Below are 12,718 nucleotides of genomic sequence, written 5' to 3' on the forward strand. Positions count from 1 at the left end.
GGATACCGGAGGTTAGTTTGGAGGTCCTGGGACAGACGATTACATCCGAGGGCAAGATTAAGGTGCTGGGGGTGTGGATCGACAAAAATTTGTCATTCATCCCCCACGCACGGGAAGCAAGTGCGAAGGCCATGAGACTATACGGGGCGCTGAGTAAAATAATGCCAAATACCGGAGGGGTCCGGGCAAGCAAAAGAAGGGTGATGGCGTCGGCGGTCATGTCCGGACTGTTGTATGCGGCCGAGGCATGGCAGGCGGCAACGAAGTGGGCGAGTGCGATGGCCATCATGAACCGGGTGATCAGGCTGCTGGCAGTCCGGATATGTAGCGCATATAGGACGGTGCAGGCCGACGACGTCATGGTGGTGGCTGGGATTCCCCCCGCGGAAGTACTCTGTAACGGCAGAGCGAACGGGTGGAGCGAGGCGAGGAGAACGGAGGAGTGGCAGTCACTTTGGCGGACGAGAGTGTCATGGACGAAGACACTGATACCGGACCTGACAGAATGGAAGGATAGAAGCCACGGGGAAGTGGATTACCACCTCACGCAGCTGTTAACGGGGCACGGCGAAAACGGGGTGTTCCTTGCCAAGATCGGCAAGAGAGTGGACGAAAGGTGCCGAGATTGCGGACAGCGAGACCATCAGGGGCACGCAGCGTTTGAGTGTCAGAGATGGGCGGCGGAGAGGGCGGTGATGGAAACCGAGGTGGGAGTGCGACTAGGGCCACACAACCTAATAAGCACGATGCTGCGAGACGAGGCGAGTTGGGGCGCGATAGCGCGGTACTGGCGGGTAGTGTGTAGTGCGAGAGAGAGGGACTCGTGGAGTAGGACATAGTGCGGGGAGAGTGACACATAAGTGTGAAAGGCAAAGACACAAGGCTTAAATCTAGGTGGCGAACAACGGCCACCGGACCATCCTCGGCCGCGAAGAATGCCAACAGGCGATACCCGGCCGAGCCACCAGGTCATAGAGAGAGGAAAGGGTTTTAGTGGGTAAACCTTCCTAGATGGAAGGGAGTCCTACACACCCCCCGCTATAGAGCCAAGCGGGGAAGCCTATAAAAGGTTTCCCGAACCTCAATAAAAAAAAAAAAAAAAAAAGGTTAGGTTAGGTTAGGTTAGGTTAGGTTAGGTTAGGTTAGGTTAGGTTAGGTTAGGTTAGGTTAGGTTAGGTTAGGTTAGGTTAGGTTAGGTTAGGTTAGGGTTGGTTAGGTTAGGTTAGGTTAGGTTAGGTTAGGTTAGGTTAGGTTAGGTTAGGTTAGGTTAGGTTAGGTTAGGTTAGGTTAGGTTAACACTCGGGGGGTGTTTGATTTTCGAAAGTTATACATCGTCGGAAAGGCCATTTAAAGACGCGTCGATAGACCCAAAGGGGCACTCAAGTTTCTCAAAAACGTCGGAGTTATGGCCGTAAGTGTTTTTCGAGACATTTGGGGTAATAACTCCGAAAAGTCGAGGTCACATGTCGGGGTCGAGGGGCAATTTCGAAAGCCAAAGAACGCGGCTTTCCAACGATCCCTCACACTTTAAGATCGACTCGCGAATAACGAGGGGGCAGCCTCTCAAAGATTGCCAAATTTTGTCAAAATTTTCAAAAATTTTTTTCTCAAAAACCAAAAGGCCGATCGAGGAACGGATTACTTATTTCTTAAACGCCGGTCGAGGAGAGCGCACAAAAAAATTACGGTCCAAATCGCAGACAAAAAATTTTTTTCATAATCATCCCTTGGTCCCCCCTTCCAATTTAAAAAAAAAAACTTTTTTATTTACCGTCCGATTTTCAAAATTCGACCGGCGTTGGATAGATCTCGTCGAAAAAGCAAAAATCCAATCATAAAACGTTCGGGGTCATATATAAACGAGGGCGCTAGAGGGCGATTTAGGGGATGACAAAAAAAATTAAAAATTGACGAAATTTGGCACACACGTTTGTACGGACCTTAGAAAGTCTCCGGTACAACTTTTACCCCTTTACGACCAAAGGGAAGGGTAATAGGGGGTGATAATAGGTTAGAGGTTAGGTTAGAGGTTAGGTTAGAGGTTAGGTTAGAGGTTAGGTTAGAGGTTAGGTTAGAGGTTAGGTTAGAGGTTAGGTTAGAGGTTAGGTTAGAGGTTAGGTTAGGTTAGAGGTTAGGTAGCATTGAAAGCATGCTGCGAAATAAAATTACTATCTGATTAGGAGAATACAAATTCACTACTAAACTTGGATTTATTCTCAGTAGCCGGCTAACATTCAACGTGAGGGTCGTAAAGTTCGGTATTCTGCCAGGAAAACTTGCTACTACAAAACTCAAATCTTAAGGGCGCCAGATCTAGCGAGGTAATAAATCCTCTTGATCAAGGAGAATAGGCTCTTCCAAGCATAGCATAATGAAGGTGTAAAAAAACTAGGTATTGTGGCAGAGAGGAATTTAATACGTCTGTATTTCGATTTAAAATTAAATATGATTACCTAGTATGTAACTACAAATTATAATTGTGGTGTGAAGCACGGTAACAATAATAAAGGAAAAAAACTAATAGGATTAATTCGTCCACACCGCAAAAATCAACAGTGTCAACAATATCTTACTACGGTAATTAATACGGGTTCTGGATTCGCTAGCTAGCCCCGCACCCTGTTTATATTTGGGCCAAATAGAGGTTAGTACAGATAGACCTCCCAACTGAGAACAAAACGAATTTTCCTTCACAGGTAAGTATTATCATGAATGTAATTATTTGTAATTAAATGGTAAGAATTAACTCTTTTGATTTCAGTTTACATAAACCTTGAAGAGGGTTCATCAACTCAAAGCCACAAAAATTGTAAGTATGCAAATACAGGTTAATTATGATTAATTAATTTTTATTCTCCCACTTTATTTCAGAACAAACGCAGATGCAGCAAGGTAAGGTACCAGTAAGTGCCAGATTTTAGGCAGCGGAACAAAAAAAGCTGAAAGTTATGAGATACTCTATATCTAGCTTAAGAGATACCTAATTCTTACCTAGATGTTATAGCTTGCAACTCGTCCGCAATGTTCTAAACTACAAATTACAAAGTTTTAATACTACACTACCTATCAATTATTTATCCTACCTCAAACTTATGACCACCATCCTAATATTCTAATTCGACGTTGTTTCCTAACTATATACACTAATCAAATTCCCAATTGGTATTCTCTGTAAATGATAGCTTTAATAATTTAGAAAAGTTGTAATTAAATTTACCTTCAGGCTGCTTCAAATCTGATAAAACAAACTACTTATACTGATTCCCAACTATACCATCAATTCGATCAGCCAACCAGTATCAGATACCTACAGGAGCTAGGAGATAAATCCTGATAAACAGTGAATTCCAATAATTATAATTCTCTATCTCCCTAGCCGCACGAAAAGCTAACCCAATCTACTCTACCTCGAAAAATATCCGTTTTTCCCAAAATTGATATCCCAAGAATTTCCAAGTGGGAAATGCCCTTATGATAACTAAATTGTTAAATCTAGTGTTAAATTTGCCTAAAACTATGCAAAATATCATACAGCTCTAACCTGAACTACCCTAACTATCTACTACCTACCTTACACACTATTTCAAATTGCTACAAGCATACCTTCCCCTTCTCGCAAGGGAAAACAGAGATACACGTTTGCATCTGTATTGGAAAAGAATTGAAAGCACTTTAGATTTGCTACCCTTATACATTCTACACATTGCTCTCTGTCACTTAAATACGATTTTAGTAGTACGGCGGTTGTCCCCTAACTCTGTACCTATGCAATTTTTCTAATAATAGCTCGTGTGAAACGCAATCAAATGCTTTACTTAAATGAAGTAAAGTCATACCTATTGTTTCGTGAACTTCAAGTCTATTTGTTATGATTGATATAGCAGCATAAATAGCTTGTATAGTAGAGCGCTCGTTTCTAAATCCAAACTGATGGGAGTCTGAAAGAATAAGAGGTTTATTAATGTACTTTACTAGTCTTTCTTTCAATAACATTTCAAATATTTTAGAAATTAACGGAACTATAGTGAGATCGGTCGGTAATTATCATTTGAGTCTATTTCGCCCATTTTAAAAGTAGAAAGGACTTTGCTAATTTTTAGTAGTTTGGGAAACTTTTTTCATCTACCTATACATTTATTAAATAGGTAGGTACGTTAGGTAAGGTTTGGGTAAGGTTTGTGTTGGGTTTGGGTTAGGTCTGGGTTAGGTTAAGGTTAGGTTAGGTTAGGTTAGGTTAGGTTAGGTTAGGTTTAGGTTTAGGTTTAGGTTTAGGTTTAGGTTAGGTTAGGTTAGGTTAGGTTAGGTTAGGTTAGGTTAGGTTAGGTTAGGTTAGGTTAGGTTAGGTTAGGTTAGGTTGGGTTAGGTTAGGTTAGGTTAGGTTAGGTTAGGTTAGGTTAGGTTAGGTTAGGTTAGGTTAGGTTAGGTTAGGTTAGGTTAGGTTAGGTTAGGTAGGTTAGGTTAGGTTAGGTTAGGTTAGGTTAGGTTAGGTTAGGTTAGGTTAGGTTAGGTTAGGTTAGGTTAGGTTAGGTTAGGTTAGGTTAGGTTAGGTTGGGTTAGGTTAGGTTAGGTTAGGTTAGGTTAGGTTAGGTTAGGTTAGGTTAGGTTAGGTTAGGTTAGGTTAGGTTAGGTTAAGTTAGGTTAGGTTAGGTTAGGTTAGGTTAGGTTAGGTTAGGTTAGGTTAGGTTAGGTTAGGTTAGGTTAGGTTAGGTTAGGTTAGGTTAGGTTAGGTTAACACTCGGGGGTTGTTTGATTTTCGAAAGTTATACATCGTCGGAAAGGCCATTTAAAGACGCGTCGATAGACCCAAAGGGTCACTCAAGTTTCTCAAAAACGTCGGAGTTATGGCCGTAAGTGTTTTTCGAGACATTTGGGGTAATAACTCCGAAAAGTCGAGGTCACATGTCGGGGTCGAGGGGCAATTTCGAAAGCCAAAGAACGCGGCTTTCCAACGATACCTCACACTTTAAGATCGACTCGCGAATAACGAGGGGGCAGCCTCTCAAAGATTGCCAAATTTTGTCAAAATTTTCAAAAATTTTTTTCTCAAAAACCAAAAGGCCGATCGAGGAACGGATTACTTATTTCTTAAACGCCGGTCGAGTAGAGCGCACAAAAAAATTACGGTCCAAATCGCAGACAAAAAATTTTTTTCATAATCATCCCTTGGTCCCCCCTTCCAATTTTAAAAAAAAAACTTTTTTATTTACCGTCCGATTTTCAAAATTCGACCGGCGTTGGATAGATCTCGTCGAAAAAGCAAAAATCCAATCATAAAACGTTCGGGGTCATATATAAACGAGGGCGCTAGAGGGCGATTTAGGGGATGACAAAAAAATTAAAAATTGACGAAATTTGGCACACACGTTTGTACGGACCTTAGAAAGTCTCCGTTACAACTTTTACCCCTTTACGACCAAAGGGAAGGGTAATAGGGGGTGATAATAGGTTAGAGGTTAGGTTAGAGGTTAGGTTAGAGGTTAGGTTAGAGGTTAGGTTAGGTTAGGTTAGAGGTTAGGTAGCATTGAAAGCATGCTGCGAAATAAAATTACTATCTGATTAGGAGAATACAAATTCACTACTAAACTTGGATTTATTCTCAGTAGCCGGCTAACATTCAACGTGAGGGTCGTAAAGTTCGGTATTCTGCCAGGAAAACTTGCTACTACAAAACTCAAATCTTAAGGGCGCCAGATCTAGCGAGGTAATAAATCCTCTTGATCAAGGAGGATAGGCTCTTCCAAGCATAGCATAATGAAGGTGAAAAAAACTAGGAATTGTGGCAGAGAGGAATTTAATACGTCTGTATTTCGATTTAAAATTAAATATGATTAGTGTGTAACTACAAATTATAATTGTGGTGTGAAGCACGGTAACAATAATAAGAAAAAAAACTAATAGGATTAATTCGTCCACACCGCAAATAATCAACAGTGTCAACAATATCTTACTACGGTAATTAATACGGGTTCTGGATTCGCTAGCTAGCCCCGCACCCTGTTTATATTTGGGCCAAATAGAGGTTCGTACAAATAGACCTCCCAAACTGAGAACAAAACGAATTTTCCTTCACAGGTAAGTATTATCATGAATGTAATTATGTGTAATTAAATGGTAAGAATTAACTCTTTTGATTTCAGTTTACATAGCCCTTGAAGAGGGTTCATCAACTCAAAGCCACAAAAATTGTAAGTATGCAAATACAGGTTAATTATGATTAATTAATTTTTATTCTCCCACTTTATTTCAGAACAAACGCAGATGCAGCAAGGTAAGGTACCAGTAAGTGCCAGATTTTAGGCAGCGGAACAAAAAAAGCTGAAAGTTATGAGATACTCTATATCTAGCTTAAGAGATACCTAATTCTTACCTAGATGTTATAGCTTGCAACTCGTCCGCAATGTTCTAAACTACAAATTACTACCTATCAATTATTTATCTTACCTCAAACTTATGACTACCATCCTAATATTCTAATTCGACGTTGTTTCCTAACTATATACACTAATCAAATTCCCAATTGGTATTCTCTGTAAATGATAGCTTTAATAATTTAGAAAAGTTGTAATTAAATTTCCCTTCAGGCTGCTTCAAATCTGATAAAACAAACTACTTATACTGATTCCCAACTATACCATCAATTCGATCAGCCAACCAGTATCAGATACAGGAGCTAGGAGATAAATCCTGATAAACAGTGAATTCTAATAATTATAATTGTCTATCTCCCTAACCGCACGAAAAGCTAACCCAATCCACTCTACCTCGAAAAATATACGTTTTCCCAAAATTGATATCCCAAGAATTTCCAAGTGGGAAATGACCTTATGATAACTAAATTGTTAAATCTAGTGTTAAATTTGCCTAAAACTATGCAAAATATCATACAGCTCTAACCTGAACTACCCTAACTATCTACTACCTACCCTACACACTATTTCAAATTGCTACAAACATACCTTCCCCTTCTCGCAAGGGAAAACAGAGATACACGTTTGCATCTGTATTGGAAAAGTATTGAAAGCACTTTAGATTTGCTACCCTTATACATTCTACACATTGCTCTCTGTCACTTAAATACGATTTTAGTAGTACGGCGGTTGTCCCCTAACTCTGTACCTATACAATTTTTCTAATAATAGCTCGTGTGAAACGCAATCAAATGCTTTACTTAAATGAAGTAAAGTCATTCCTATTGTTTCGTGAACTTCAAGTCTATTTGTTATGATTGATATGGCAGCATAAATAGCTTGTATAGTAGAGCGCTCGTTTCTAAATCCAAACTGATGGGAGTCTGAAAGAATAAGAGGTTTATTAATGTACTTTACTAGTCTTTCTTTCAATAACATTTCAAATATTTTAGAAATTAACGGAACTATAGTGAGATCGGTCGGTAATTATCATTTGAGTCTATTTCGCCCATTTTAAAAGTAGAAAGGACTTTGCTAATTTTTAGTAGTTTGGGAAACTTTTTTCATCTACCTATACATTTATTAAATAGGTAGGTACGTTAGGTAAGGTTTGGGTAAGGTTTGTGTTGGGTTTGGGTTAGGTCTGGGTTAGGTTAAGGTTAGGTTAGGTTAGGTTAGGTTAGGTTAGGTTAGGTTTAGGTTTAGGTTTAGGTTTAGGTTTAGGTTTAGGTTAGGTTAGGTTAGGTTAGGTTAGGTTAGGTTAGGTTAGGTTAGGTTAGGTTAGGTTAGGTTAGGTTAGGTTAGGTTAGGTAAGGTTAGGTTAGGTTAGGTTAGGTTAGGTTAGGTTAGGTTAGGTTAGGTTAGGTTAGGTTAGGTTAGGTTAGGTTAGGTTAGGTTAGGTTAGGTTAGGTAGGTTAGGTTAGGTTAGGTTAGGTTAGGTTAGGTTAGGTTAGGTTAGGTTAGGTTAGGTTAGGTTAGGTTAGGTTAGGTTAGGTTTAGGTTAGGTTAGGTTAGGTTAGGTTAGGTTAGGTTAGGTTAGGTTAGGTTAGGTTAGGTTAGGTTAGGTTAGGTTAGGGTAGGTTAGGTTAGGTTAGGTTAGGTTAGGTTAGGTTAGGTTAGGTTAGGTTAGGTTAGGTTAGGTTAGGTTAGGTTAGGTTAGGTTAGGTTAACACTCGGGGGGTGTTTGATTTTCGAAAGTTATACATCGTCGGAAAGGCCATTTAAAGACGCGTCGATAGACCCAAAGGGTCACTCAAGTTTCTCAAAAACGTCGGAGTTATGGCCGTAAGTGTTTTTCGAGACATTTGGGGTAATAACTCCGAAAAGTCGAGGTCACATGTCGGGGTCGAGGGGCAATTTCGAAAGCCAAAGAACGCGGCTTTCCAACGATACCTCACACTTTAAGATCGACTCGCGAATAACGAGGGGGCAGCCTCTCAAAGATTGCCAAATTTTGTCAAAATTTTAAAAAATTTTTTTCTCAAAAACCAAAAGGCCGATCGAGGAACGGATTACTTATTTCTTAAACGCCGGTCGAGTAGAGCGCACAAAAAAATTACGGTCCAAATCGCAGACAAAAAATTTTTTTCATAATCATCCCTTGGTCCCCCCTTCCTATTTAAAAAAAAAAACTTTTTTATTTACCGTCCGATTTTCAAAATTCGACCGGCGTTGGATAGATCTCGTCGAAAAAGCAAAAATCCAATCATAAAACGTTCGGGGGCATATATAAACGAGGGCGCTAGAGGGCGATTTAGGGGATGACAAAAAAATTAAAAATTGACGAAATTTGGCACACACGTTTGTACGGACCTTAGAAAGTCTCCGGTACAACTTTTTCCCCTTTACGACCAAAGGGAAGGGTAATAGGGGGTGATAATAGGTTAGAGGTTAGGTTAGGTTAGGTTAGAGGTTAGGTAGCATTGAAAGCATGCTGCGAAATAAAATTACTATCTGATTAGGAGAATACAAATTCACTACTAAACTTGGATTTATTCTCAGTAGCCGGCTAACATTCAACGTGAGGGTCGTAAAGTTCGGTATTCTGCCAGGAAAACTTGCTACTACAAAACTCAAATCTTAAGGGCGCCAGATCTAGCGAGGTAATAAATCCTCTTGATCAAGGAGGATAGGCTCTTCCAAGCATAGCATAATGAAGGTGAAAAAAACTAGGTATTGTGGCAGAGAGGAATTTAATACGTCTGTATTTCGATTTAAAATTAAATATGATTATTATGTAACTACAAATTATAATTGTGGTGTGAAGCACGGTAACAATAATAAGAAAAAAAACTAATAGGATTAATTCGTCCACACCGCAAATAATCAACAGTGTCAACAATATCTTACTACGGTAATTAATACGGGTTCTGGATTCGCTAGCTAGCCCCGCACCCTGTTTATATTTGGGCCAAATAGAGGTTCGTACAAATAGCCCTCCCAAACTGAGAACAAAACGAATTTTCCTTCACAGGTAAGTATTATCATGAATGTAATTATTTGTAATTAAATGGTAAGAATTAACTCTTTTGATTTCAGTTTACATAAACCTTGAAGAGGGTTCATCAACTCAAAGCCACAAAAATTGTAAGTATGCAAATACAGGTTAATTATGATTAATTAATTTTTATTCTCCCACTTTATTTCAGAACAAACGCAGATGCAGCAAGGTAAGGTACCAGTAAGTGCCAGATTTTAGGCAGCGGAACAAAAAAAGCTGAAAGTTATGAGATACTCTATATCTAGCTTAAGAGATACCTAATTCTTACCTAGATGTTATAGCTTGCAACTCGTCCGCAATGTTCTAAACTACAAATTACAAAGTTTTAATACTACACTATCTATCAATTATTTATCTTACCTCAAACTTATGACTACCATCCTAATATTCTAATTCGACGTTGTTTCCTAACTATATACACTAATCAAATTCCCAATTGGAATTCTCTGTAAATGATAGCTTTAATAATTTAGAAAAGTTGTAATTAAATTTACCTTCAGGCTGCTTCAAATCTGATAAAACAAACTACTTATACTGATTCCCAACTATACCATCAATTCGATCAGCCAACCAGTATCAGATACCTACAGGAGCTAGGAGATAAATCCTGATAAACAGTGAATTCCAATAATTATAATTCTCTATCTCCCTAGCCGCACGAAAAGCTAACCCAATCTACTCTACCTCGAAAAATATCCGTTTTTCCCAAAATTGATATCCCAAGAATTTCCAAGTGGGAAATGACCTTATGATAACTAAATTGTTAAATCTAGTGTTAAATTTGCCTAAAACTATGCAAAATATCATACAGCTCTAACCTGAACTACCCTAACTATCTACTACCTACCCTACACACTATTTCAAATTGCTATAGGTTAGTTAGGTTAGGTAGGTTTAGGTAGGGTTAGGTTAAGGTTTTTAGGTTAGGTTAGGTTTTAGGTTAGGTTAGGTTGGTTAGGGTTGGTTAGGTTAGGTTAGTTAGGTTAGGTTAGGTTAGGTTAGGTTGGTTTTAAACTCGGGGGTTGTTTGATTTTCGAAAGTTATACTCGTCGAAAGGCATTTAAAGACAGCGTTCGAATAGACCAAAGGGTCATCCCAGTTTTTTAAACGTCGGAGTTTATGGCGTAAGTGTTTTTCGGACATTTGGGGTAATAACTCGAAAAGTCGAGGTCAATGTAAGGGGTTCGGGGGCAATTTCGAAGCCAGAAGGGCTTTCCAAGATAACTCACACTTTAAGAATCGACCTGCGAAAACGAGGGGGCAGCTCTCCAGATTGCAAATTTTGTAAAATTTTCAAAATTTTTTTCGTCAAAACCAAAGCGATGAGGAACGATGTACTTTATTTTCTTCAACGCGTAGAGAAGCGAACAAAAAAATTAGGTCAGATCGAGACAAAAAATTTTTTTCATAATCATCCTTGGTCCCCTTTCTATTTAAAAAAAAAACTTTTTATTTTACGTCCGATTTTCAAAATTCGACAGGGGTTGGATAGATATTCGTCGAAAAAGCAAAAATCCAATCATAAAGTTGGGGTCATCTTCAACGAGGGCGCTAGGGGGATTAGGGGATGACCCAAAAAATTAAAATCGACGAAATTTGGACACCACGTTTGTACGGACTTAGAAAGTTCCGGTAAACTTTTACCCCTTTACGACAAAGGGAAGGTAATAGGGGGTGATAATAGGTTAGAGGTTAGGTTGAGGTTAGGTTCGAGTTGGTTAGAGGTTAGGTTAGAGGTTAGGTTAGAGGTTGGTAGAGGTTGGTTGAGGTTAGGTTATGAGTTAGGTTGAGGTTAGGTAGAGGTTAGGTTAGAGGTTGGTTAGGTTAGGTTAAGAGGTTAGGTAGCATTTGAAAGCAGCTGGCGAAATCAATTACTATCTGATTAGGAGAATACAAATTCATACTAAACTTGGATTTTTACTCAGTAGCCGGCTACATTACAATCGTGAGGGTCGTAAGTTGGTATTCTGCGGAAACTTGCTACTAAATCAAATCTTAGGCGCCAGATCTAGCGAGGTAATAAATCTCTTGATCAGGAGGATAGGCTTTTCCAACATAGATAATGAGGTGAAAAAAACTAGGTTTGTGGCAGAGAGGAATTTTAATACGTTGTATTTCGATTTAAAATTAATATGATTAGTATGTAACTAAAATTTAATTGTGGGTGAAGCACGGGTAACAATAATAAGAAAAAAACTAGATAGGAATTTAATTCGTCAACGGAACTAATCCAGTGTAAAAATATCTTACTAGGGTAATTAATAGGGTTCTGGATTCGCTACTACCCGCCTCTGTTTATATTTGGGCAATGAGGTTCGTACAAATAGACTCCAAACTGAGAAAGACGAATTTTTCTCAGGTAAGTATTATATGAATGTAATTAATATTGTAATTAATGGTAAGATTAACTCTTTTGGATTTCAGTTTACATAGCCCTTGAAGAGGGTTATCAACTCAAGCTAAATTGTAAGTATGCAAATACAGGTGATTATGATTATTAATTTTTATTCTCCCTTTATTTCAGAACAAACAGATGCAGCAAGGTAAGGTACCGTAAGTGCAGTTTCAGGAGCGGAAAAAAAAGCTGAAGTTTGAGATATTATATTAGCTTAAGAGATACCTTAGATTTTACTAGATGTTATAGTTTGCAACTCGTCCGCAATGTTTAATCTACAGAATTACAAAGTTTTATACTACAATACCTATCAACTTATTTATTTACGTCAACTTATGATACCATCCTATATATTCTAATTCGACGTTGTTTCTAACTATTATACACTATCAAATTCAATTGGGTATTCTCTGAATGATAGCTTAAATATTAGTGTAATTAAATTTACATTCAGCGCTGTTAAATCTGATAAAACAAACTAATTATACTGATTCCAACTTGAACATAAATTCGATCAGCCAGTATCAGTACCTAAGGAGCTAGGAGAATTAAATCCTGATAAACAGTGAATTCCATAATTATAATTCCTCTATCTCTAGCCGAGAAAAGCTAACAATCTATCTCCTACCTCGAAAATATCGTTTTTTCCAAAATTGATATTCCCGAATTTCCAAGTGGGAAATGACATTATGAATAATGTGTTAAATTTGCTAAAATATGGCAAAATTCATACGCTCTAACTGAACTACCTAACTATCTAATACCTCTACAAACTATTTCAATTGCTACAAGATACCTTTCCCTTCTCGGCAAGGGAAAACAGAGATACACGTTTGCTCTGTAATTGGAAAAGTATTGAAAGACTTTAGATTGCTACCTTATACCATTCTACCATTGTCTCCTGTCACTTAAATA

The 12,718-nt window shown here is 38.4% G+C and overlaps 1 protein-coding gene and 2 long non-coding RNA genes across 3 annotated transcripts; all 3 read left to right on the top strand.

Annotated features, from left to right (window-relative positions):
• The first annotated feature begins 161 nt into the window (after positions 1–161).
• On the top strand, positions 162–839 carry LOC116182232. Its single transcript, XM_031502752.1, has one exon. It carries the CDS (start codon positions 162–164, stop codon positions 837–839), a length of 678 nt encoding a protein of 225 aa, XP_031358612.1.
• Positions 840–2,771: 1,932 nt separating this feature from the next.
• On the top strand, positions 2,772–3,059 carry LOC116182233. The gene is made up of 2 exons (XR_004147460.1): positions 2,772–2,809; positions 2,872–3,059. It is a non-coding gene; the product is annotated as an uncharacterized LOC116182233 (long non-coding RNA).
• Positions 3,060–9,456: 6,397 nt separating this feature from the next.
• LOC116182234 lies at positions 9,457–9,744 on the top strand. The gene is made up of 2 exons (XR_004147461.1): positions 9,457–9,494; positions 9,557–9,744. It is a non-coding gene; the product is annotated as an uncharacterized LOC116182234 (long non-coding RNA).
• Positions 9,745–12,718: the final 2,974 nt, after the last annotated feature.

This window comes from Photinus pyralis, unplaced genomic scaffold, assembly GCF_008802855.1.
Source record: "Photinus pyralis isolate 1611_PpyrPB1 unplaced genomic scaffold, Ppyr1.3 Ppyr1.4_unclustered_Scaffold4366, whole genome shotgun sequence".
NCBI lineage: Eukaryota > Metazoa > Arthropoda > Insecta > Coleoptera > Lampyridae > Photinus > Photinus pyralis.